Source organism: Cryptomeria japonica, chromosome 9 (assembly GCF_030272615.1).
Source record: "Cryptomeria japonica chromosome 9, Sugi_1.0, whole genome shotgun sequence".
NCBI lineage: Eukaryota > Viridiplantae > Streptophyta > Pinopsida > Cupressales > Cupressaceae > Cryptomeria > Cryptomeria japonica.
The window spans coordinates 365,026,988-365,053,412 of NC_081413.1; the positions used below are offsets into that span (position 1 = coordinate 365,026,988).

The 26,425-nt window shown below is 37.3% G+C and overlaps 1 protein-coding gene across 2 annotated transcripts; it reads left to right on the forward strand.

The window, feature by feature from the left end:
- Nucleotides 1-19,183: 19,183 nt before the first annotated feature.
- Nucleotides 19,184-25,133, forward strand: LOC131076829 (transcription factor GTE9). 2 transcript variants are annotated; one of them, XR_009113490.2, is made up of 12 exons: nt 19,184-19,365; nt 21,071-21,133; nt 21,229-22,684; nt 22,799-22,859; nt 22,956-23,111; nt 23,204-23,277; nt 23,483-23,552; nt 23,638-23,715; nt 23,815-23,930; nt 24,089-24,155; nt 24,247-24,369; nt 24,478-24,615. XR_009113490.2 is itself a non-coding variant. In XM_058014159.2 (12 exons), the coding sequence occupies exons 2-12, from the start codon at nt 21,111-21,113 to the stop codon at nt 24,739-24,741; spliced, it is 2,475 nt and encodes an 824-aa protein (XP_057870142.2). In that variant the 5' UTR covers nt 19,188-19,365; nt 21,071-21,110; the 3' UTR covers nt 24,742-25,133. The 2 variants fall into 2 exon arrangements, 1 of the variants encoding a protein (XP_057870142.2); XM_058014159.2 differs by having other exon boundaries at nt 19,188-19,365; nt 24,260-24,369; nt 24,478-25,133.
- The last annotated feature ends 1,292 nt before the right edge of the window (nt 25,134-26,425 follow it).

The following is a 26,425-nucleotide window of genomic DNA, read 5'->3' on the forward strand; positions in this document are numbered from 1 at the left end:
CAATCAAGTCGAAGCTCAAAGAATAACCAAAAACAACCTTTTGAAATCTTACAAGAATAGAGTTTGGGACCTAATAGAAGGATTTGAAGCCTTCAATATATCTAGTGCCCCTAAAAATCAGAACAAGCATACTGATAGGCTAGTAGCAGTTGGTGCTCAACATGAAATACCAACTCATGTTGTAGATAGGAAGAAGCAACAAGTCAGGCTTGTGGTTAGGTTTGTTGTACCTGATAATCAAGTTAATTGGCAAGTCTTTGATTCAGATTAACAGACTGTCAACTTTTTACAAGAGGAGACAGAGTTCTCAGCCAAGAACTAAGCCTCATTACAAAACTAGTATGGAGATCAAATCATGTAGCTCAGTTCAAATAAGTTGCCCAAAGGATTAGTCACCTTGGAGGGGATCTTCAATTCTAATGACCAAGTGAAAGGGAGGGCTATGAATTTGGCCGCAAGAAAAGGATATTACAATCCAATCTCAATGGTTGATGGGAAAGCTCTAAACTTGGGAAAGGTATGTTCTTGTAGACACCTCAAATTATCCTAGCTTAATTAAATAAATATTTTATTTATTTAATTATTTTATCCTAAGTCTTCTATTAAGTAAATAATTATTTATTTATTTAATTAATTCACTCATCCTCTTCTAGCCTTTTCTTATTTAAATAAATATTTTTATTTATTTAAATTAACTTTTCCCTATATTAAATAAATATTTTATTTATTTAATTGGTCCCACTTCCTCTAATAATTAAATAATTATTTATTTATTTATTTAATTAATTATCTTTTTCTCTTCATGACACATGTCATTTATCTTTTAATTTTCCTCTACCTACCCTCTTATCATTTTATCATTTTCTATACCTACCCTTTAATCCTAGCCAACCATTTATTTCTTTCACCTCTTAATCTTATCCCTCTATTTTTTAAAGTGTCTTCTATATAAGAGGATACTCTATTCCTTTCATAACCCTAAGCTAACTAATGCGCCTATCAAGTCTTCTTGCGATCAAGCGATTTCACAACCACAATTCGTTCTTTATTGAGCTCTTGTGCACAATATACAAATTTGAGAGCAAATATATCAAACAAGATCAATGGAGAGAGGAGTCGATAGAGATAAAACCCTACTTGGCATGTGAATGGTATTATTGTTTCAATTTATTGATTTGCATGTTTTTAGGTTCCTTCATTGGTGTATGGTGTATGGTGAATGTTTTATTGTAGGACTAGGGTTTGTTGTGGTTGGATCTTTGTGGTTTTGTAATAGTTTGTTATCATCATTTTCACCTCACACAGTTCCAAAATAGACCAAGAAGTCTTTACCAACCTTTATAATGAATATAATGATGTATTTGCTTTTACTTATGAGGATCTAAAAGGGTTTGAACCTAGTTTAGCCTAGCATACCATGGAGCTAGATCCAAATGCAAAGCCTGTCAGGCAAAATCAAAGGCCAATAAACCCCAAGGTTGAGCCCTTAATGAGGAAGGAGTTTTCCAAGCTCATAGAATCTAATATATTTTTTTTAATAAAACATTCTTCTTGGGTAGCTAATCTTGTTCCAATTAAGAAGAAGAGTGGGGAAATCAGATTATGTGTAGACTTTAGGGATCACAATAGAGCCTCCCTTAAGGACCATTATCCCCTTCCTTCCATGGATGAAATTTTAGCTAAAGTAAGTGGCTCAGAGATATTTTCATTATTGGATGGATATTTAGGATATAATCAGATCCTATTTCAAGAATCAGACCAATTTAAGACTACATTTAATACTAAATGTGGCACCTATGCCTATTGTAAAATGCCTTTTGGACTAACTAATGTAGGTGCCACTTTCCAAAGGGATATGAATATTTCCTTCAAATAAGTAATAACATAATTTGTACTAGTATACCTAAATGATATAACTATGTACTCAAGCATTCAACATATCATTTTGGTCACCTTGAGCGAGTATTCAGAAAATGCAGAGAGTATGGTGTGTCTTTAAATCCTAATAAATGTGTATTTGCCACCGATTAGGGAAAACTGTTAGGACACATTGTAGCAATGGATGGTTTGGCCATAGATCTAGAAAAGGGTGGAGGGCATTTTATCTCTTCCCCTCCCAAGTCACAAAAAGGGTTTGCAAAGTTTCCTTACTAAGATTAACTTTGTAAGGAGATTTATTCCAAACTTGGTTGCTATGGTTAAGCCTTTCACAACAATGCTAAAGAAGAATATGGTTTTTAAATGGACCAGAAAGGGAAAAGATGGTTTTGATCAGATCACAAGCAATTTTGCAAGCTCCCACCCTAGTAAATCCTAATTATGATAAAGACCTCATCCTCTACACTTTGGGAGGAGAAGCAAGTATCTTAGTTATTTTGACACAACTAAATGATGATGGGTTAGAGCAACCCATCACCTTTTTTAGTGAAGGCCTAAAGAATTATGAGCTTAAATATAACTACGTGGAGAAGCAAGTCATCATATTTGTTAGAGCATTAAACAAATCCAGACGTATGCTCTCTAACAACTGCATTTAGCTCCTAGTGCCACATGGAAGTGTGAAAGATTTCCTCGTGAATAAGGATATTGGTGAAAAGAGGGTTGGGTGGATCACTAAGGTCATGGAATATGAACTCAACATTAAAATCACCAAGTTTGTAAGAGGCAAAGACCTATGTGAACAATTTGTTTCATCTTTTGACAAAAACCCAGAGGTTTCCCTTGTGTTGCAGGAGAAGAAATAGTCACCCAACAATGAATGTGGACAAACCAGTTGGTTTGATGACATGTCTACCTTCCTAAGGGATGGTAGTTACCCTCTTAATTTTGACAAAACTAAAAGAAGACACTTCAAACTTTAGTCTATTTCTTATGTATTAGTGGATGGCATTTTTTCAAAAGGGGCCTAAATGGAGACTTACTGAGGTGCATCGAAGAGGATCAAGTCAACAAATTGTTAGAAGAGTTTCATGATAGCCCCTTAGATGGATATTTTTCTAGTAGGACCACTGCCATTGATAGGGAGATACTCAAGAATCAGCTCAATTTGTGTGTTTGCAATCAATTTGGCTTGCAAGTTCCCTCAAAGGTAATTGTTGAAGGTTTTGTCACTTGTTTAGGTATTGTTTCTTTGATTTATTTCCTTCTCTAAGCTTCATATCAACCTTGAGATCTTCCTACCATGTCAATTCTTGTTTTCACTCAAACTTGCTGTCAAGTCTCACAAAAATGAAACTTAGCTTCTTAGCTCCAAGAGGTTTACGAAATTGTATAACATCCTCTCAGGCTTAATTCAACTTGTTTTGATGGTCTTTCAATTTGTCGTCTTACTCGATTTGAGGAAAAACTCAAAACAGAGCTACAAGAAAAGAGCCCCAATTAGCCCTCCAAAACTGCTAAAATTCTTATAACTCCACAAAATGCCAAAACACCTCATGAAAAATTTTCATTTATGGATATATTTCAATTTTTTTCTATGAGGAGGTCTGATAGTACCGTACAACTGTTGTCTTATAAATGTGCCTAAAACCAAGAGTTTTCAAGGGTTTTAAGTCTTCAAACACCTTATCACCATTCCAAACTCTTCTTCAAACCACTAAATATTTTGAGAAGGTTTGTACCATCATTATGAAGCCTTCCAACTTCCTTCCCTGCAAGCATAAAGACAAACACTTGATGTGCAACCAAGTTTCAAGAGGAAAAGTGCTAAAAAACCATTGTTTTTCAATACTTTGGCTGCTCAAAATGCATTTCTCAGCTAATTATTCATTGGAAAACTCTTCCATATGGCTTAAAAGATGTTATAAAACTTCATTCCACCTTAGGAAACCAAAATAAGGTTCACTTGGTATTGGTTTGTAGAGCAACTTTGTTTTCACCATGAAAGTTCACTAGTCGGGCTATAGGAGCTCTCCTAGTTAGCAACAAAAACCACTTTCTTTGCCATTGCCAATTAAAAAAAACTTTTATGTACAAAAAGGATATGTAAATAAAATCGAATCTCAGAGGCCATGGAGAAAGAGCCAAAGAAAATCAAGTTGCTTCCATTATTGAAGCCAAACCCTTACTCAACCGAGAACAGGGCAAAAATTAAATAATTTTGCTACAATGCTAAAACTCCACACCAGCACACAAACCTAGGTGAGAAAGATTTAACACAACATGGTACAACTTCCCAAATGAAAAAATTACAGCCAAATTCTCAGGAAGTATGGACTGCTATACCATTTGGAGCAGAAAAGTGTAAGAAAAATGACAAAATCTTGAGTTTTTGTATTGAAATCTTCTTTTCTTTGAATGAAAACCCAATAAAAAGTTGTGTGAGGATTTAAATAGACACTCACCACCCAAATCATGCCCAGGTATGAACCAATAACCACCTTTTGCCTTATTTTTACAAATTTTCCAAAAATTGTCAAAATGTTGCTTGACAACTTTGAGAATTTTTAGTACAATGAGCATTTTTGACTTGTGAGCCAAATAGACTTAACTCCACCATGTGAAATGGTTTACTATAACCACATAAACATATTTCAATTCCTAACAAGTCTTTATAAGGTGTTTTGACCATTTTCCCACATTTTGCCCATTCCAGGTTTACAAAGCATAAAATGTCAAAAATAGACCAAAAACTCAACAAACAACAAAAATAAGACACAAAGGACACTTAAAAACACTAAAAACACCCTTTGGACATACAAAAAGTCAATTATTCAATTGAGACCAATATAGGCCATTTCAAACCAAAATTTGATGAAGTGCTCCATGAGCTTCACTACGTGCTCCTGCACCATACTCCCCCAAAGACAAAGAAGTCAAGTGACCCAGTTTGGAACCAATGAGGGATCAATTCCAAACTAAATAAATTCTTATTCAGGTACCCAAGTAGCCTCAGAGTTTGGTTTGTTCCTCCACTTGATCAAATGCTCCATATAAACTTGGTGCCGAGTCTTTTTTAGAATCCTAGAATCCAAAAACTTTTTCAGCTTGAGGCATGGGTGTAGAAGGAAGAGGTGGGTATGAAAGTGATTGGTGAACTTCTGAAACTCTCTCATCCTCCTTAGGAAGCTTCCCTTTTTATGCAACCAAATCTGCAATATTGAAGATAGGAGACAATGCAACATCATTAGGCAAATCAATCTTATAAGCATTAAAGCCATACTTAGCCAAAACCTTACAAGGACCTATCCTCCTCAGTTGGAGTTTGCTAGGAATTCCTTTTTGAATTCTGGACTTATTCAAGTGCACCATCACAAAGTCACCAACTGAAAATTGTACATCTTTCCTTGTTGCATCAACTCTAGCTTTGACCTTCTGTGAGGCATCTTGGAGAGCTTGCTTTACTTGATCATGAACCTCCTACATAGACTGGGCTACATCATCACATTGACCACTTCTTTTCTGCACATTAAAAAGGTTTCTCAACTCCATAACACCCCTTGGGTGCATACCATACACTATCTCAAAAGGACTCTTACCAGTAGACTTGTTGACACTGTCATTGTAGGCAAACTCTGCTTGGTGAATAATTTGATCCCAACTCTGTCCATACTCTTTTGTCAAAAACCTTAAGAGGTTACCAAGTGTCCTATTGACCACCTCTATTTGGCCATCGGCTTGGGGATGATAGGCTGAACCAAAAGACAAGTTATTACCCAATCTTTTCCAAAGAGTTTTCCAAAAATATCCAAGGAATTTGACATCTCTATCTAAAATAATACTAATAAGAAAACCATGGATTCGAATAACCTCTTTGAAAAATAAATGTGCAATGTGACTAGCATCATGAGTATTTTTGCAAGGAACAAAATGTGCCATTTTACTGAATCTATCAACAACAACAAAAATGCTATCAAAACCAAACTTTGTTTTGGGTAAACCAACCACAAAATCCATACTCACACATTCCCATGGCCTTGTAGGAATGGATAATGGCTGATAAAAACCAGCATTGGTATATGTGCCTTTTGCCTTTTGGCAAACCATACACTGCTTAACATACCTCCTGATATCCCTTTGCATTCTTGGCCAATAGTAGAAATGTTGCACAAGTTCCAATGTCTTGTTTAGACCAAAATGACCACTCAAACACCCATTTTGCTTCTCTTGGATCATATTTTCCCTCATTGAGACTTTGGAAACACACAACTGTCCACCTCTAAACAACAAACCATTTTGCAAGGTAAAGTCAGCATATTCACTATGAAAATGGTTTTGAAATTTTTGACAAATCTTGTAAATGGCTGCAAAATATTCATCATTTGGATACAAATCCTTGAAGCAATCAACTCCAATACTCTAAATCTGCACTTCTTGCACTGTTAGTAGCCTTCTACTCAAAGCATCTGCTACTTTATTACATTGTCCCTTTTTATGCTTAATGGAAAATGTATATGATTGCAAGTACTCAACCCATTTAACATGTCTATGACTCAACTTATCTTGTGAATTTAAAAAACTAAGAGCTTGATTATTTGTGTAAACAACAAATTCTTTGGGAAGCAAATAGTGCCTCCATTTTCGAAGAGCTTGGACAAGAGCATACAATTCTATATCATAGGATGAATACTTCTTTTTTGCATCATTGATATTTTCACTAAAGAAAGCTACTGGTCTATTATCTTGACTCAAAACAACACCAACTGCTATGTTAGTTGCATCACATTCAATAGTGAACAACTTATCAAAACTAGGAAGAATGAGTACTAGTTGTGTAGCTACCTTTTGTTTAAAGAGTTCAAACCCCTTATTAGCTTCTTTGGTCCATTGAAACTTTGTCTTGACTCCACCTTTAATAGTATCTAGCATAGGTGCACAAATCTCACTGAATCCCTTTATAAAATTCCTGTAGAACTGTGCCAAACCTTGAAAGCTTCACACTTCACTTGTTTTTGTGTTGGCCAATAGGCCATGGCTTCCACCTTTGATGTGTCCATTTTCAAGTCTCCACTTGAAAGTACAAAACCAAGATAGACTAGTTCCTGCTTCGTAAATTCACACTTCTCCAAGTTTATTGTTAGTTGCTAATCATACAATTATTGCAATACAAATTTAAGATGCTTTAGATGTGCATCTTTCATTCTATTGAAAATAAAAATATCATCTAAGTATACAACAACAAATTTACCAATAAAATCTTTAAGCACTTCATTCATGAATCTCATGAATGTACTAGGAGCATTAGTGAGACCAAATGGCATAACAAGTCACTCATAAACTCCTTCATTAGTTTTGAAGGTTGTTTTCCACTCATCACCTTCCTTTATCCTGATATGGTGGTAACCACTCTTGAGATCAATCTTTGTGAAAAACTTTGCACCTCCCAAGAAATCCATCAAATCTTCAATCCTTGGGATAGGGAATGTGTATCAGATAGTGATTCTGTTAATGGCTCTTGAATCTGTGCATAGCCTCCATGTTCCTCCTTTCTTTGGTGCTAACACTGTAGGTATGACACACAGACTTATACTCTTCCTTATCAAACCTTGATCTAACAACTCTTGTGTTTGTCTAGCCACTTTTTTATTTTGTTCTGGGGTCATCTTATAGGATGCTTTGTTGGGTAATGAGGCTCCTAGAATGAAGTCAATTTGATGGCTTATGGCTCTAGTTGGTGGCAGGGTTGCTGGTGCTCCATGACTTATGATTTCTCGAAATTTGTCTAGTATTTGCTGCACTTCTTGAGGTATTTGAACCTTCTTTTCTTTCTTTTCTTCCTCTGGTTTCACTATGAGAGAAAATCCCACTCCTTTACCCTCTTCAAGAGTGTTTATGAACTCTTTTTCACTCACCAACAAGGTATTTGGGTTTTTGGACTTGCTTCCCTCTCCTTCATCATTTAAGGACTGAATTTTATATGTGACTCCATCTTTTTGAAAAGAATAAGAGTTCTTCTCACCATTATGAATGGCTTTTCTATCAAATTTCCATGGCCTACCTAGAAGTAGGTGGCAAGCATCCATTGGGAGTATATCACACAAAATTTTATCCTTATAACCCCCTATTGTGAACCCAACCCAAGCTTGTTTATGCACTACCACATGCTACTCCTTGTTGAGCCAAGTGACCTTATACGAACTACTATGTGGAACTCTGTCCAATTTAAGTTTATTTGCTTCTTCCTCTGACACAATATTTTTTGTAGACCCTAAATCTATCACCACTCTGCAAACCTTACCCATGAGCTTGCACTTGATTCTAAATAAAGATCTTCTTTGGGTTGGTTCCTCTTTGTTTGGTTCCTTGATCAAGATTCCTTGATCATTAAACTTTCCCCATCTTCTGCAACTAAACTCACTTCTTGTGTCTTACCGTTTGCTACATCTTCTTGCACATATGTCACTCTTCTTTAACCTCCTTGAGATGAAGAATATTTCTCAGGGCATCTATAAGCGGGATGACCCAACTTTTGGCAATTGTAACACTTCATGGTGGAGAAGTAGGACCCTCTTCCTAGTCCACTAGATCTACCTCTTCCTGGGTTGCTAGATCCCCTTCCTCTATAGCTTCTCTTGCTATTAGAATCCCCACTTTTCTCTATAAGTTTGGACTCTCCTTGGGACCTTTGATCAACTCCTCTTCCACCAAAATTGCCTCTATGGCCTCTACCATCTCTTCCCCTACCTCTGCCACTGTTGCTTTTTTCTTGCTTCTTCCTACTTTTCTCTTCCACTTTGAGTGCCAGTTGGTAGCACTTCTGCACTGTATTGGGACACAACAAACTCAACTCTTCTTGTATATTCCATCTCAAGCCATTGAGATATCTTGCAAATTTTATGTTCTCATCTTCCACAACCTTTGACCTCAAACATAGTCTTTGAAACTCCTTTGTATAGATGCTCACATCTAACTCCCTTTGCCTCAAATTTTGCCTCTTCTTATGTAGTTGGATTTCATAATCATCTGGTATGTAGGTTTCCTTGACCTTAGACACCATTCCTTTCCAGGTTGCTATAGGTTGTTTCCCCTCTTTTTCTGTCTCAGCTTGAATGAACTTCCACCATGTTAAGGTAGATCCTCTCAACCTATACTTAGCTACCTTCACCTTTTGGGCCTCTGTCACCCCATCACATTCAACGTGATTCTCCAAGCCTTCAATCCACTCCATGATTGAATATGGATCCATCTTGCCACTAAAAAGGGCTACACCTTCTAAGGTTTTGCCACTCAATGCATTAAAAGCCTTCAAGAAAGGTTCTTGTTCAAGAACAGGGTCAGGTATAGGGATATCATCTTCTATTGCTACCAATTTGCCCCTATCATCCACCTTATCATTCACTTCTCCAGTCCTGACCTCTACTGAAACTAGTTATATCTCTAGCTGCTCCAATCTCTCCCTTAGTGATATATTTTCATCTTCTTGGTCTTCTACCTTCTTGTCTAACTCAACATTGGTCACCATCTTGAAACTACTCACTTCTAGCCAAGACTTACTTCTTGCTCTGATACCACTATGATAGGGAGATACTCAAGAATTGGTTCAATTTGTGTGTGTACAATCAATTTGGCTTGCAAGTTCCCTCAAAGGTAATTGTTGAAGGTTTTGTCACTTGTTTATGTACTATTTATTTTATGTCTTTCCTTCTCTAAGCTTCATATCAACCCCGAGATCTTCCTACCATGTCAATTCTTCTTTTCACTTAAACTTGCTCTCAAGTCTCACAAAAATGAAACTTAGCTTCTTAGCTCCAAACACTAAGATCACTCACCAAGAGTTGCAGGAGGTTTAGGATATTTTATAACATCCTCTTAGGCTTAATTAAACTTGTTTTGATGGTCTTTCAATTTGTCTTCTTACCTGATTTAAGGAAAAGCTCAAAACAGGGCTACAAGAAAAGAGCCCCAATTAGCCCTCCAAAACTGCTAAAATGCTTATAACTCCACAAAATGCCAAAAAACCTCATGAAAATTTTTCATTTATGGATACCCTTTATGGATATATTTCAAATTTTTTCTATGAGGAGGTTTGACAGGACTGTACAACTACTGTCCTATAAATGTGCCTAAAAACAAGGGTTTTCAAGGGTTTTAAGTCTTCAAACACCTTATCACCATTCCAAACTCTTCTTCAGAACACCAAATATTTTTAGAATATCTGTACCATCATTATTAAGCCTTCCAAATTCCTTTCCTACAAGCATAAAGACAAACACTTGATGTGCAACCAAGTTTCAAGAGGAAAAGTGCTAAAAAACCATTGTTTTTCAATACTTTGGCTGCTCAAAATGCATTTCTCAACTAATTATTCATTGGAAAACTCTTCCATATGGCTTAAAAGATCTGATAAAACTTAATTCCACCTTGGGAAACCAAAATAAGGTTCACTTGGTGTGGGTTTGTAGAGCAACTTTGTTTTCACCATGAAAGTTCACTAGTCGGGCTATGGGAGCTCGCCTAGTTAGCAACAAAAACCACTTTCTTTGCTATTGACAATAAAAAAAAACTTGTATGTACAAAAAGGATATGTACATAAACTTGAATCTCAGAGGCCATGGAGAAAGAGCCAAAGAAAATCAAGTTGCTTCCATTATTGAAGCCAAACCCTTACTCAACCGAGAACAGGGCAAAAATTAAATAATTTTGCTACAATGCTAAAACTCCACACCAGCACACAAACCTAGGTGAGAAATATTTAACACAACATGGTACAACTTCCCAAATGAAAAAATTACAGCCAAATTCTCAGGAAGTATGGACTGCTATACCATTTGGAGCAGAAAAGTGTAAGAAAAATGACAAAATCTTGAGTTTTTGTATTGAAATCTTCTTTTCTTTGAATGAAAACCTGATACAAAGTTGTGTGAGGATTTAAATAGACACTCACCACCCAAATCATGCCCAGGTACGAACCAATAACCACCTTTTGCCTTATTTTTACAAATTTTCCAAAAATTGTCAAAATGTTGCTTGACAACTTTGAGAATTTTTAGTACAATGAGCATTTTTGACTTGTGAGCCAAATAGAATTAACTCCACCATGTGAAAGGGTTTAATATAACCACACAAACATATTTCAATTCCTAACAAGGCTTTATCAGGCGTTTTGACCATTTTTCCACATTTTGCCCATTTCAGGCTTACAAAGCATAAAATATCAAAAATAGACCAAAAACTCAACAAACAACAAAACTAAGACACAAAGGACACTTAAACACACTAAACACACCCTTTTGACATAAAACATGTCCATTATTCAATTGAGACCAACATAGGCCATTTCAAACCAAAATTTGATGAAGTGCTCCATGAGATTCACTAGGTGCTCCTGCAGCAGCCATGAAAATCATCAGAGTAGGCTATTGTTGGTCGTCCTTATTTAGAGATTCACACAAGTGGGTAAGGAAGTGAAAGGAGTGTTCCCTATTCTCAGGTAAACAAAGGTTGGTTGCCCTTCCTTTGCATCCAATATAGACTGATCAACCTTTTGCTCAATGGGGAATATATTTCATTGGCCCAATCAATCCTTTATCAAGCACTGGCCATAAGTGGATTTTGGACACTACAAATTACTTCACAAGGTGGACAGAGATAGTTGCTTTGAAAGATGCAACTGAAATTCAATGGTTCAATTCTTAGAGGGAATTGTAACTAGATTTTCTGCGCCTTCCACCATTATATCTGAAAATGACAAGGATTTTGTCAGAGCTCAAATCAATTTATGGGAAATTCAACATGATGTATATTTGAAGACATCATCAAACTACTACCCCTAGGGGAACTGCCTAGTTGATTCCTTAAAATAATAACCTAATGATAATCATCAAGAGAACTTTAGATGACAATCAAAGGTCTTGGTGTTTGAAGTTTGGGATGGGCCTATGGGTTGACCAGATCACACCTAAGAGAGAAATTGGTAATTCACCCTTCATATTAGTATATGGAAGGGAAGCAAGGCTTCCCTTATCTCTTGAATTACCCTCTCTTGATTTAGCACACCAACTAGAGCTCTTGGAGAATGACACCATGGCATTTAGATATGCAGAGCTGATGGGGCTAGAAGAAGTCAGAAGTAGGGCCTTGCAGACCCTCACGGATCATCAAGGACAAGTCAAAAGAAGTTTTGACAAAGGAGCCACTTTTAGGGCCTTCAAGGTTGGTGACCTTGCCCTAAAGTGGGATTCAGACCAAGCTAAACTAGGTAGGTACTCCAAATTTGATGCTATTCGGAGTGGCCCATATGTTATCACCAACTACAAGGAAGCTAATTCTTTTTACCTATCCAGGCTTGATGGTGAAGCCCTTCCCATTGCAGTCAACGACATCCAACTCAAGGCTTGTGCGTGAGATGATTTTTTTGGCCCATGTAAATATTAGATAGTCTCCAACTTCTTAAGAAGTGCTCCAGAACAATCCATTCTTCCTTAGAATGGCACAATTTAATTTTTTTGCAGGTTGCTAGGGCAGAGGTTGTTTCTTCATTTTTCAGTCTTGACTTTGTGCCTAATGGATTTCCTCCCAAGCTTATGGTCTTGTGCCAAGAAGGTTTTCCACTCCTCTAAGTCACTAGAAATGTTGAACATTTTTATGTCAATCCTAGCCATGCAGATAACTAATCTAAGAAGATCATCAGATGGCTAAAACCTTATATTTCTCCCTAAGGCTTAAACCCTAAACCCTTAAGGAATTTTTGCCTTAGTCATTTTATAGCCTTGTTCTTTCTCAGTGTTGATCATCTTAGGTAGTCATTTCACTTAAAGTTTACCAGTTGGAGAGTCCCCTTTTCATCTCGGGACCGACCCCTTTCACTCACTACCAACTGACGCGAGGTTCATTCTGGTTATCATTGTTTCGTGGTGGTTGAGACTTGCCTTTTGGTTCTCTTCATGATATGACAATTATCGCTTTTCCTTTTCATAGTTTCATGGAGGTTGGAGCTCGTGGTGGGCCCCTTTTTGTGATTTGGTGATGGGTGCTAATGTTTGTCATATTTTCGTGGTGGTTTGAAAATAATTTATGAGCCCTCGGGTGAAATGGAGATGGCGGGGCCCAGGGAAGGGTATTTTCATTGTTTCGTGATGGCCAAGGCTAAATTTTGGGTCAAGGCTATGAAACAATGATGAGGCCATAAGCTCCAAAGGATGTTACCGCAGGGTCACAGTGGTTATGGCTAACCGTCACTTGACCCCTGCGATATGGTGATAGGTTGTTGGCAATGGTCAAATGTTTCACAATTTCGTAGCGGTTAGAATGTAAGGCTTTTCCTTAGCCGTAATGTAGTGATAGGACTTTGTTTTTTGTTGATGGGCCCGACCTTTGTGGTGCAATCTCGACCATCCATCAATGCACAATAAGGAGGATCCAGTGGCCCAAATTTAAACTAGAGGCGATTTCACAACGGTTAGAATGTAAGGCTTTTCCTTAGCCGCGATACAACAATAGGACTTGTTTTTTATGGATGAACCCAACCTTTGTGGTGCAATCTTGACCATCCATCCACACACAATAAGGAGTATCCAGTGACCCAAATTTAAACTAGATGCGATTTCACAACGATTAGAAAGTAAGGCTTTTCCTTAGCCGCGATTGAACAATAGGACTTGTTTTTTATTGATGGGCCCAATCTTTGTGGCGCAATCTCAGCCATTCATCCACGCACAATAAGGAGGATCCATTGGCCCAAATTTAAACTAGAGGCATTCATTGAAATTCAAATAGGTGTTCGAGGGTGTTCGCCAACTTGATGGGTAGACAATCAGTTTTTGACCCGTCACCGAACCAAATTAGACCCAATCTATCTCAACCACTTTTAGGAGGTTGAGGGATGATTACCATTACTCCATCATGATTCTATAGATGCTTCATTTTGGCCTCCCATGCTCATTTATTATAGACAAAAGACTTTTGGGGCCTGACAGAGGACTATCAGATGCCTTTCTTGTAGGGATTTTCCCGATTTTCATGGATTGTTGCTCTTTCCTAGTTCTGAGAGATATTTCTAGACATGCAACCATTCAATCAGCTTGTTCAGATTTAATCATCTTTCTTTTGTAACATAACCCTATCTAGTTAGGGTTTTTAACCCTCTTTCTCTTATAGAAAATTTATACTTTTCTGCAACGGTAAACTTTTCCTTACCTTTATATCAATAAAATTGTCTATGTTGCCTCTCTTTCAATTTAAATATTCTGTGTAATGCATATTACCTCTTATTTGAATGCATTCTTTTCTAATTCTTATCTTATGTGATTGTGTTAACACCCCTATATATGTTGTTTGTGAATCTCTTTAATTATTTCATCTTCCAAGATTCTAACCTTTGCATATTATTAGGGAGTTTATTAGGATAAAAAATTGTGCACATCCTTGTATAGTATTCATTGATGTCTGGTGTAGTTATGGGGAGGGAGGACCATATTTCAATTTAGGAGCATCATCTTATTTCCCTTTCAACATTCCTTCTCCCCTTTTCCCCTCAAATCATTAGAATAGGTTTATAAGTGTTGGGTTGGTCCAACACCACACCTTGATTGATAACGAAGATGACCCTCTCCGGAGACTCAACGCCACATGCGCAAGGTCCCACACTTAGAGGTTGTTTCCATGTTTCACTAGGTTGTTGAGCACTAGTGTTCAACAAGGGTGCAAATTTTTGTGATAATAGTGTCAAAGGATACAAACTTCTCCATCCTACCGCACATGAGATTTTCATTTAGAGGAGTGTTCATTTTGAGGAGCATACCTCTAGTTCTTCTTCTGCCACTTCTCCATCTTTCATTCCTATGGAGATATTGCGACTTCATGATGATAGTTCTTCTGAGGATTTTAATCCTCCCGATCTTTCTAAGGAGTCTTCTTCCTCCACTTCAGATGATGATGATGAGGATTAATCTTCCTCCTCTCTTAGTCATCATTCAGAGGGTGATGATTCTCCTCCAGATTCTCCTTATTCTCCAACTACTAGGCCTCTTTGGGCTCATCAGACATTGGAATCAGTTGGTGATTGGGTTGGTGAACCTTTAGATGAGAGAAGAACAAGGTCACAATTTGAGCATGCTCCACATCTCTTTTTTGCTACAACTTTGGATCCACAGTCCTTTCAAGAAGATTCAGGTGTCCCTGAGTGGGATGCTACTATGTAGGAGGAGTTCAATTCCTTGGAGAGGAACCATACTTGGGATTTAGTCCCACTTCCTAAGGGAAGTAAACTTGTTTGGTGGAAGTGGATCTACCAAACAAAATTTGTTGCAGATGTGTTAGTTGATAAGCGTAAGGCTCGCTTGGTCGCCAAAGGATTCTCCCACGATCCTAGGATTGACTACTCTAAGACTTTTGCGCCAGCTACTAAGATGAATTCCATCGAACTTATTCTTGCTATTGCCGCAACCCATCACTAGGAAGTTCATTATATTGATGTGAAGAGTTCTTTTCTTCACGATGACCTTCAAGAGGAGATATATATGGAGCATCTATAGGGATTCGTCTAGTATCCTTCACTTGTTTTCCGCCTTCGAAAGTCTCTTTATGGCCTTAAACAGGCCGCTCGAGCCTAGTATGCCAAGATGGACTCCTTTCTTTTGTAAGTTAGGTTCACTCGGTGCCATTCTAATCTGAATGTCTATATTTTGCATCAAGATGATACTCTCACTTTACTTGTTCTCTATGTTGATGACTTGTTGATCACATGGAGTCACTCATCCGTCATCAAGGCAGTAAATACTACCCTTCATGATCATTGCTTGATGTTTGCCTTAGGCCTACTCCACTACTTCTTAGGAATTGTGATCACTCAGTCACTTCTAATATCTTCATTGTACAACCTAAGTACACTCTTGATATACTCTCCCGATTTTGCATGGATGATTGTAAGCCTGCACCGACTCCATTTCTATTAGGAGTCAAACTTGAGGCATCTTGTTCTTCACCCTTTGTGGATGCTACCTTGTATCACGACAAATTGATTGGAAGCCTCACATATTTTACTCACACGAGGCCTGATATTTCATATGTTATGGGTCTGGTCTTCAGGTTCATGCAAGAGCCACATGAGTTGCGTTGGAAGGCAACTAAGCAAATTCTTCATTATATCCAAATTACTCATAGTTATGGGATTCATTATGCAGTGGGCGTGGATATTGACTTGGTGGGGTATACAGATTCAGATTGTGTAGGTGATTCTCAGGATCACAAGTCTACTTCAAGGTATTGCTTCTCTCTTGGTTCTAGTCTAATTTCTTGGTTGAACAAGAAGCAATCTTCTATTTCTCTTTCATCTACTAAGGCTGAGTATCAAGGAACAATTAATGCTTCTAATGAGGCCATATGGCTTCAACATATTCTCACTGAGTTGGGCATTCCCTTCTGGAAGGCTATAGTAATATTTTGTGACAACTAGAGTGCCATTTAGATTTCTTGCAATCCAGTCCATCATCAACGAACCAAGCACATTGAGATTCACATGCACCATATTCGGGAAGTGATTCATGAGAAGGTTCTTGATCTTCAGTACTATCAAACATCAAATCAGACTATAAACATCTTCACCAAACCCTTCCCTGAGAGCAAGTTCATTCATTTCAGAGATTTGTTTGGGGTGCGATAGGTGTCCTCTTTTGGGGGGACTTCTTAGTTCCTTCTTTCTTTCTCTCTCTATTCTGGGAGGGGTATATTATGTACATGGGTATCTCATCAGGCTTCATTTGCTAGGACCCATATTTTCACCCACCTAAGCTATGCTTAAGGGGGGTTTCTAATGTAGGTTTTTATTTTCCTAGTTGGGTTTATATTGTTCCCTTTTCCTAGGTTTTTCCTACACTTTTATTAAGCTTGTTCAGGTTATATAAAGTGAGTTTAATTAGTGAGTGGGTGATTTGAGGTGTCGACATCCTACAAGGGAGGTGGCATTTTCTATTGTGGGAAGATCCTCTTGCTATCTTTAACCCACATAGTGGCCTCTCTCTATTTGTCCATTTTGCCACCTCTCCCCTCTTTCTAGTCTATATAAACTCACTGGCTAGCTTGTATTTTCATATAGTTGGAGATAGTAATCTGATGCTATTTTGCCTTGGAGTACTTCCATCTATTTTCTCTCGGTATCACTATTATGTTGTTCATTTCATTTGCATTTACAGATTATTTGATCTATCTCTTTCAATTCGATTATGGGTTGTAATCTGTTTCTCAGATTTTAACACCTCTAAAGGCTCTTTATTATTTAATAATTTTTGTTATTTAATTATCTAATTATTCCTCTAAGGTCGAATAGATAAATCTATTTATCTCTCCATTCACCTTTTCCCTTCCCAATTTGGTAAAAAGATAAAATGTCTATTTAATATTACCCCCTTGCTCATGAAATTAAATTTTATTAAATAATTTTCTATTTTCCCACGCACCTCTCCACTCTCTCCACTCTTTGACAACCGTCACCACTTATCCTTCATTTCCTTCATCAAATTATCCACTCTCTCCCTATCTTTGGCAAAGTTTCTCCTACACAATCTGAGTCATTCAATCTCTTCTATATTCAATTCGAACTTGATAGTTGATCAAATTCCCTCCAAGCCTATACATTTGAATCTTTCCCTCCAATTTTGGGTTAACCACTATGCTTGGGCTTTCGTTTTGTCTTAATACTTGTTCTTGCATATTTTTGAGGACAACATTACTATCATTGTGAAGGAGACTTGAGAACTATAGAGGTTTTTAAGGGAGTTGTTAGTTCATGTTTATACATTTATGTTTGGTGTTTACGTTCTTATGATTTCTATGCTCATTTCCTCTTTTTTACTATGCTTTATTATGCTATTATCATTGTATTATAATTTCATTTGTGTTGATCATGATATGCTTGAGGATTTGAAGTTTATGTTCTTTTCTCCCATGTATCATGTTCTTCATAGGATATGCTAGATATTAAGCTTTGATATGAGGATTTGGTGGTTATCCTAGATAGATCATGAATTAGGGCCCCCCTACAATTCGACTGGGCATTTATTAATTCATTACTCACTCTATATTTCTAGGACACTGCTTACCCTATAATTCTATGGAGTGGGTGGAAAGTGACACCCCATAGAATTATAGGGGCCCCTCCCCCTAGATGAACTGTATGGGAACAATATATTTGAGTAACCAGCTAGAATAAGCTAGGGGAGTCCTTAATCTATCTATCATCAACCCAACATCTAAGGAAACCCCCCTTGGTTTTACACAGGTAAAAGTGAAGAAAGTCTTATTGACCTTAATTATTGGTCATTAGTTGCCCATCTTGAAGACAAGTTTGTCGTGATTTCTTGGTTTGTCACCCATAGTGCATAAGGGTGGATACTAACTCTAATCAAATTTAAAATGAGAAATACAAACAATAAAAAATAGAAAGGTGGACAAAATCCTAGGGTAAAACCTATAAGGATTCATATGTTAGGTTCACCAATTCATGTATGGAAAATAAATGCTCTTTATACAAATAATCTAGTTTTAAATAATTAATCAACAATGATAAATAAACAAACCTAAAATAATGAGTTGAGCCAATAAATCTTGTTAAGAATGTTCATAAATACATATGGAAATTAAATAAGAAAAAGTACTTAGATCAATGTTTTGTGTTGAATATGTTGTGATAAATGCTACTATATTCATACGTGGAACTCTATTAGATGATTGCTACTAGTTTATTGGGTCATTTGCATAGTTATAGATATGAATCCTTCTACACATTCAACCTAGATAATTGAGATCTTCAAAATAATAGAGATTGTTGTGCTAGGTGTAGGAGGTGACTTGTTCCCCTCGTAATGTCTTAATCAAATCATTGGAGCATTGAAGTGGTTTGAAGGCACCTCAAGCAATTGTGTATTTTTTTAATTTGTTCTTACTGATGTAGATGTTGATGTAATGCTAAAGTGTGATATCACAAGACAATTCTTTGATGAATTCTAGATAATCATAATGACTTAGAGTTTGGTTCTTTATATAAGACCCTAATGAATGAATTTAACTATTTTATATTCAAATAAATTAATAACAATTAATTAAAAAAATGACTTGAACCTATAATTAATTTTGATTTAAAATTTTTAGAAATAAAATCACAGCTATATAAATATGAATCCGATTGAAATCCACATGCATAGAAAATAACCTAAAATAGGGAAAATAAAGGTACACATCATATTCAAACCCTTAGATACATAAATCAAATCGAGATCTGTACTTTTCACCCTTACTATAATAAATCTAGAAGATGCGGGCGGGCATGTAGGTATTAGTTCGCTAACGCCCCGAATTGCCGTCGTATTGGACCTCAGATTGCCTATATATATACACGGAGCTCTCCAAATTATTTATTCATTCCTCTTTGCTTTGTTCAATAATTTGCGCTATCGCTTGGAGGAGGAGCGATCCATTGCGTCCTTGGGAGACCTGGTAAGCTCAGTAAATAGGTGGTATATTTAGCTTTCTTGTGGCCTTTCCCTCTCCTATCCAATTCCTCATATTTCTTCTGCAATGATACGATTTGGGCCGTAAGCATGGACACGACTATCTCATTTCTACTTGTGCTCCTATATCAAGTTTGAACATGCATGCGTATGTTCCTAATTCATCCTGCAAATGTCAAAGCCCTAGTTATTTGATACTCCCTCATCATATGACAGACATAGCCCTATATGAAATATCAGAAAACACAACAACCCTAGATGAAATAAAAGAAAACAAATAACAACCCTAGCTGAAGCGCGTTATTGTGAAGTCGATTTCAGGACTTTGTTTGGCTACTTGTAAAGCTTGGATGCTAATTTAACGACACCTGTTAATGAAACCCAAAATCAGGGCCTCTCGCAATCGATATGAATAACATCACTAATAAAATCCTTGCAAAGCAGCAGGGCACTGCATCTACTTTACATAAGTATAATTATATTCTATTCTAACTTATTCCTTACGGTTTACGAGAATTCAAATTTAATACGTGCCTCCACACATGCCTTGGCCACACCTTGCATCGTGGTAAGCAACGCCCATCTCAAGCTTCTGGTGTAGATGATCTCCTTGCGCGGATATTCGCCTTGCCTCAGCTCTGTTTCCGTGTCAACGAAGTTAATAATTAAAATGAAGCCATGGTACTTTCGACCATGGATTAAGAGATGTTATATAGAGCTTGTGGCGAGGTTTTTGGTATGCCATCGTGTTCAGATTGAACAAGTGCCAGGTTTTTGGCATGTCTTTGTGTTCAGGTTGAACATGTGCCAGGGTTTTGGCATGCTATCGTGGTCATAGTCATTATATATGGTAGAGGGTAATCATGAATATGGTATACATTGAACACCTTACCTCACTTCGTACTGTGTAACGTGTCTAGGAGGCGGACTGACTTCCGAAGATCATATTTCTCACATGCAGAAGGAGAGTCCTGCATTTAAAGCTGCCTTTATTTGCACTAGTTTTCTCTAAATAGATGCTTGGCTGTTAATTTCATTTATATCTTCCTCACCATTCTATCCGCAGTTGCAGGATGTGAATGGGATAGAATTTACAATACGATACCTTAATTGTAGAATCAAAGTTGAAGCGAAGTTAACATTGATGTTCTAATGCGCTATTATAATGATGTTTAATTATTAGAGTACATCTCTAACAAATGAGAGCTCTACTTAACATAAACAAATGCAGTTACTATGGCAATCATCAGTATCAGTTTTTCATAGCTTTAAGGGGAATTGCTCTTGCTATTGGGAGAATTGCTGTTTGATCTTTTGCTAACATATCAGAGCATTGCCCTAGATACAAATGTGAAATCAGCTTATTGGTCATCTTTAACGGCATAGTCATAGCTTTAAGTAGGACAGCTATTGCTGTTCTAAGACTGTTTGATATAAAATGTACTTTATAATATACGCTGCGAGTGTCAATGAACAATTTAAATTGGCACTTCAGCAATGATAAATATGTGTCTTTAGATGTTAATCGTAGGCTGTCAGCTCAATGTCATGGTTAGCATTGTATTTATGTTCTCGAGCTTATTTGCAACTTAGTATTTGTTGAAACTAGCTGCATATCATCATCAAATTGTAAACGGTATGCTAGAAATTATATTTAAATCAAATCTCTTATCGTGGCTCATTTTTTCCAGGTTGAGACATTTTGTCAGCAGAAGAAAATTTACTTAACTGATGATTGATCCACCTTTTGTCAGGTACTTGATATTGATATGCTTTAATGAATGTTTTCTATATAGTGTCTCTGCTCTTGCCGTTGTCAACTGTTAGTAACCACAAATTGCTTGAGCAGGGATACCGTTATGAAGAAATCTCGCAAGGTACTGGTAAGGGGTTCTGGATTCAACATGCATAGAAATCAAAATTACCCTTGTGGGAAATTGGAAAGTTTTGTAGTGTCTGGCAGATTTGAATCTGAGATGGCTTCCGAAGATTCAAGTACTAATAAGAGGAAGTCTGTAAATTTAAGCTGTGCTGGTAATAAAACAGATGCACTTGGTATACCTGTACATGTCTTTCCAATCTCTCAGATGTCTAGGAGTGAAAAAATAGAGCTGCGGAATCGGTTGAAATTGGAACTTGACCAAACAAGATCCACCAGACAAAAGATTGAAAGCAAAGAATTTCAGGTTACTTCATCAGGCAGTGTTCCAATTGTAAGTGATGGCCACATTTCAAGGTTGGAAGGCAGATGCTCAGAAAGTAATCCTGTTAAAGGAGGCACTGGACCCTGTGCAGTTCAAGCCTCAGGATCATATCAAGTAGATAATTGTTTAGGAAGTCAGGGTGTTGTTCAAACTTTTGCAAAAGAAAAGAGAAATTCCATAGTGAATCAACATTATCTTAATTCTAAAAATGTATCTTCTAATAGTAAGATTCCTTCAGCAGAGAAACCAAATTCTAAAGGAAGTGTTAAGCGAGGCCTTTTGGAAGGATTTGAATCGAGAAATAGAAAAAGACAGAGAGTGGAACTAGTTCAAATTGAAACCTACACTGAGCAGATGCAGCAGTGTGCTGATATTCTGAACAAGCTCATGTCACATAGGTTTGGTTGGGTTTTTAATGCGCCTGTTAATCCAGTTAAGTTGAAAATCCCAGACTACTTTAAGATTATTACTGAACCCATGGATTTGGGAACAATAAAGACTAAGCTAGAAATGAGGCGCTATTTGAGTCCAATTGACTTTGCATCTGATGTGAGGCTGACTTTGGCCAATGCAATGAAATACAATCCTCCTACTAATGATGTTCATCAGATGGCGGTTACATTGAAAAAACTATTTGAGAGAAATTGGAGTGTTGTTGAGACCAGGTTAGCTGGTGAAGAAGTTTATAAAAAAATAACCCAGGGTGTGCAGCTCATTCCAACCAAAAAACAACTGGGTAAAACCAAGATATCAGAAATAGAAAATAAATCAAAGGTATCTTCTGATGTAAATTGTGTCCCTGCTTCGACCGTTCCATTTGAGCAGAAACCCAAGGCTGAAATATGCAGACCCCCAATGTCATTTATTGAGAAAGCAAAGCTTAGCAAGGATCTTGAAGCGTTATCTGCTAACATGCCTGAACGAGTGTATAACTTCTTAAAGAAGCATACAGGACTTACCCAGTGTGAAGATGAAGTTGAGGTGGATATTGATTCATTTAATGACAATAACTTATGGGAGCTTCAGATTCTTGTGAGCAATTGCCTGAGAGACAGAGGACAAGGTGCAAAATTTTCACAAGTTTCAGAGCCTGTCAAGTTGGTATGTTTTGCTAGCACAGATATGACTGCCTTTTTAAGCAATTTCTGATAAGAACATTTGGCTTTCTTGTCGTTCATATACTTTTTGAACCGACATGTTACTATTTCGTTGCAGCATGCAGATTCTGGAGCTGCAGTGGGGTCTGGCTGCAAATCTCCAAAGATAGCTCAACAAGGTTTGACATAGAAAGTTGGAGTTTTTCTTTCCTATTCTTTCAATCAGTATTTGCAGTTTAGTTCTTTTGGTCACATAATCATTTGGTTATGTACAGATGGTGGTGCTCGCGGTGAATATGTTCATGTTGGTGGGGATGACATGCAAGCTATAAACTTCCCTAAGGTTGACAGTGAGGAGGTGACAGCTGCCAGCATCAAATCGAGCAGTTCCAGCAGCAGCTCAAGCAGCGATTCTGGATCTTCTTCTAGTGGTGGGACATTGCAGGGTTATATAATGATGTTTGGCTTTGATAATTCCATTACATCTCTGTTTCTTATTTTCCATTCAAACTTGGGATTGCAGATTCTGATTCAGAAAGCTCATCAGGAAGTGACTTAGCTACAGATGAAGTGCATTATGCAGATGCACATCCTGAGGTGGGGATTCGAAGTGTTTTAGTGCAATTAGTGTTACAGATGGATTGTATTGCTGGTTCTAAACATAAATGGTTGCTCATATTTCTTAGTTTCTTGTTTGATGTAGAAATTGACATAATGCTTTTGATGTTTTTTGGAATGTGAAGTATCTACGAACTTTCTGATTTGCATATATATTGAATGAAAGTGAATATTCTACCTCCAGGAAAGTGTGGATTTCACTACTGGTAACAAGCAGATGGTCCAATCTGATCCTGAGACTACTGGTGTGAAAAGTATGTTTTCAAATGTTTTTTTGTTGTGGCATAGTATGTCTCTCACGCTATCTGAAATATGTAATATTCCTATTTGTTTCTGCAGGTGCTGTCAGTGTTTTGGATGAAGACAGTGTTTATCCAAAAGCTGCAGTTTCTGTTATAGATGCTGCCCAGCAAGAAGGTTATTTCTCCATAGAAGATCATGATAACGTTCAGTAGGATTTTATGTTTTTCTTTCCACCATATGGCGCCTTACCTTTTCAGTATCATCACTTGTTAGGGGAGAGCGCTCCACGTTGGAGACAGGTCTCCCCAGACAAACTACTCCGGGCTGCCATGTTGAAGAGTCGCTTTGCTGACACAATTTTAAAAGCTCAGGAGAAGACACTCAAACAGGTGAGTGTTTGGTCATTTCCTTTAATTCGGTAGGAAATTATTATCGGGCAAGTAATTTGCCTGAAATAAAGCTGATGGTTGAATTGTTACTTTTTCAAAAAAGTGCTGTTAATTCTTGGTGAGTGGATCTGCCATTTATTTCTTGCATTTGTGTGCAGCATAACAGCGGAGATCCAGAGAAGCTACGACGCGAGAAGGAAGAATTAGAAAAATCTCAAAGAGAAGGTTAGTGAATCTGGAAAGTTCTAGAGATTTTGGGCTTAGTTGATTGGTTATAACATTTGGCTACTTTATTTTTATAAATAATGGTGCACAGTTTTACTTGTCAGAAAAAGCAAGAATTCAAGCTGAATCTAAGGCCGCAGAAGCAGAGGCTGCAGCCACTGCAAAACAAAAGAGAGAGATGGAACGAGAGGCTGCTCGCTTAGCCTTGCAAAAAGTACAACATTTGATTACATCTTTTTTGATGTGTTGTAATGGCTTGGGAATAATTCTTATTGACTGTCACTGATTTGGTGCTGTATCTGTAAAAAAATTCTAATGGCAGATGGAAAAGACAGTGGAAATTGAAGAAAATAATCAAATTCTGAAGGATCTTGAAAGGCTGAGCTATGTTCCTGGTGACCACATTCCAAGCTGTGGAGATGAAATCAGTACTGTTAGTTCTGTAGATGGTTTGGTGACTTTTCCCTTACAGGGAAGAAATCCTTTAGAGCAGCTTGGTCTATTCATTAAATCAGATGAGGAAGAAGAAACTATTTCCGATTGTGCTGCTGGTAATGGTCTTGTGGAGGAAGGGGAGATCGACTAGGGTGCTTATTTGTATGTTATTTTATTGCCTCCTTCTTCTTCGGAGTAGAATGTAATATGGATGCCAAATCCTCAACGCAAGGTGTATTAACCTTTCAGATCAATGTATTGCACGCGGCAAACTAATTTTGCGTTCAATCTCATTCCCCTTCAATGGGGTGATTATGTCCTTAACAAAAGGTTTCAGGATAATTGGGCAGAAAACCATCCGAGTTATGAAGGGCTGACACAATTTTGTTTCAATGCAACATGTTACTTTTGACCTCAGTGCTTGAGCGCTCGAGGTTGTAACTGGCTGGACAAAGGGCCAACTGGTCTAGCATAATCATAAATGGAAATTTTGATATTTGAGAAGATGGTATAAATAGAAAATAAATCATTTATGGGTGTCAACATGTTTTTACTTCACATGTTGTTTTTCATATATGCTTCAGGCGTGTTTTTAATGTGGGACTTTTTTGGGCAGAAGGGTAGTATTTACACTGTACCATGGTGGGAAAGGACTTTTTAATTCATGGTGGCGTATCATGTATAAGACAAACTGTTGAGATTGTCTGGGTTGAGAATATGGTAAATATAAGAAGCCTTCATTAATTGCAATGTTCCTTCCCTAGTATTTAATGATCGAACCATATTTTGATGCCATCACCTAATTATTTGTAAAGGAGTATCAAATGATCAACTGGTGTGGCATAACCTTAAGGCAACATCCGAACCCATATAGGACTAGGTCCTATCTTAAAGGGGTAACGTGCTCCCAAGCCAAGTCCGGCCCCATACCTCCACGCCACACTAAATGCACCACGCCTCAATAAAACAAATTGGTGTCAAAAAAGATTAAGGCCGATTTGGGTTATATGGGTTAAAGACTCATATAAATAAAGTTAAATTGCAAACACAATTCAACCACTTCACCTCTCATGCAATCAGCGAACTAGCTCTGCAACTAAAGGTGCAAAATATAGAAGAGGATTGTGCGAACTTGTCCAAGAGGATATAAGGCATTTTGGTGCAGACTTGGTGTATTTAGAAGTGCAGATCTGATATATTAAAAGGGATCAGATCTGGAGAATCAAGCTAAGTATTTTATTTGTGTAATTAAGATTGAATACATAATGTGACTTGTGGGTCTTTAGTGCTGGGTTTTTCCTCCTTGGAGGTTTTCTCAGGGTATTTGTGTTTGTCTCTTGCTTTCTTGTTTCATTTTTGGATTTACTTGATTATGGTTTATTAAATGCTAACAAATAATTAAATTACAAATTTGATTACTGAACTAGGGCACAATTTAACATGGTATCAGAGCTAAGGTGTCACTAACTTCAGATTTTAGTAAATCATTTGTTGCATATAGTAGTTGTTTGTTTTCACATTAAAATGTCAGGTTGGGGCTGAAGATAGATTTGATGGAGCCCTTGATTTTGCTGCTTGGAAAGTCTGTATTCTATTGATCCTTGAAGAGAATGATCTGTTGAAATTCGTAGAAGAAGAAAGGTTGTCCCCTCCAGAAGATGTTGAAGAGCTGAAGCAGTTCAAGAAAGACTCCCTCAAGGCTAGGAAGATCATAATTGAATCCATCAAGAATCATCTTGTCACTGTCATATCGAAATTTGCGTCTGCCAGGGAAATGATCAGACACTTGGAAAGGATGTATGAAGTCAACAACCTCAACAGGGCTCTTGCTCTAA

Excerpts from the sequence above, each read along its gene's own strand:
- LOC131076829 (XM_058014159.2), top strand. The coding sequence starts at position 21,111 with ATGATTGATCCACCTTTTGTCAG. Across the intron at positions 22,685-22,798 it reads TTTCAGAGCCTGTCAAGTTG|CATGCAGATTCTGGAGCTGC; the intron begins GTATGTTTTGCT and ends ATTTCGTTGCAG. Across the intron at positions 23,553-23,637 it reads TGAGACTACTGGTGTGAAAA|GTGCTGTCAGTGTTTTGGAT; the intron begins GTATGTTTTCAA and ends TTGTTTCTGCAG.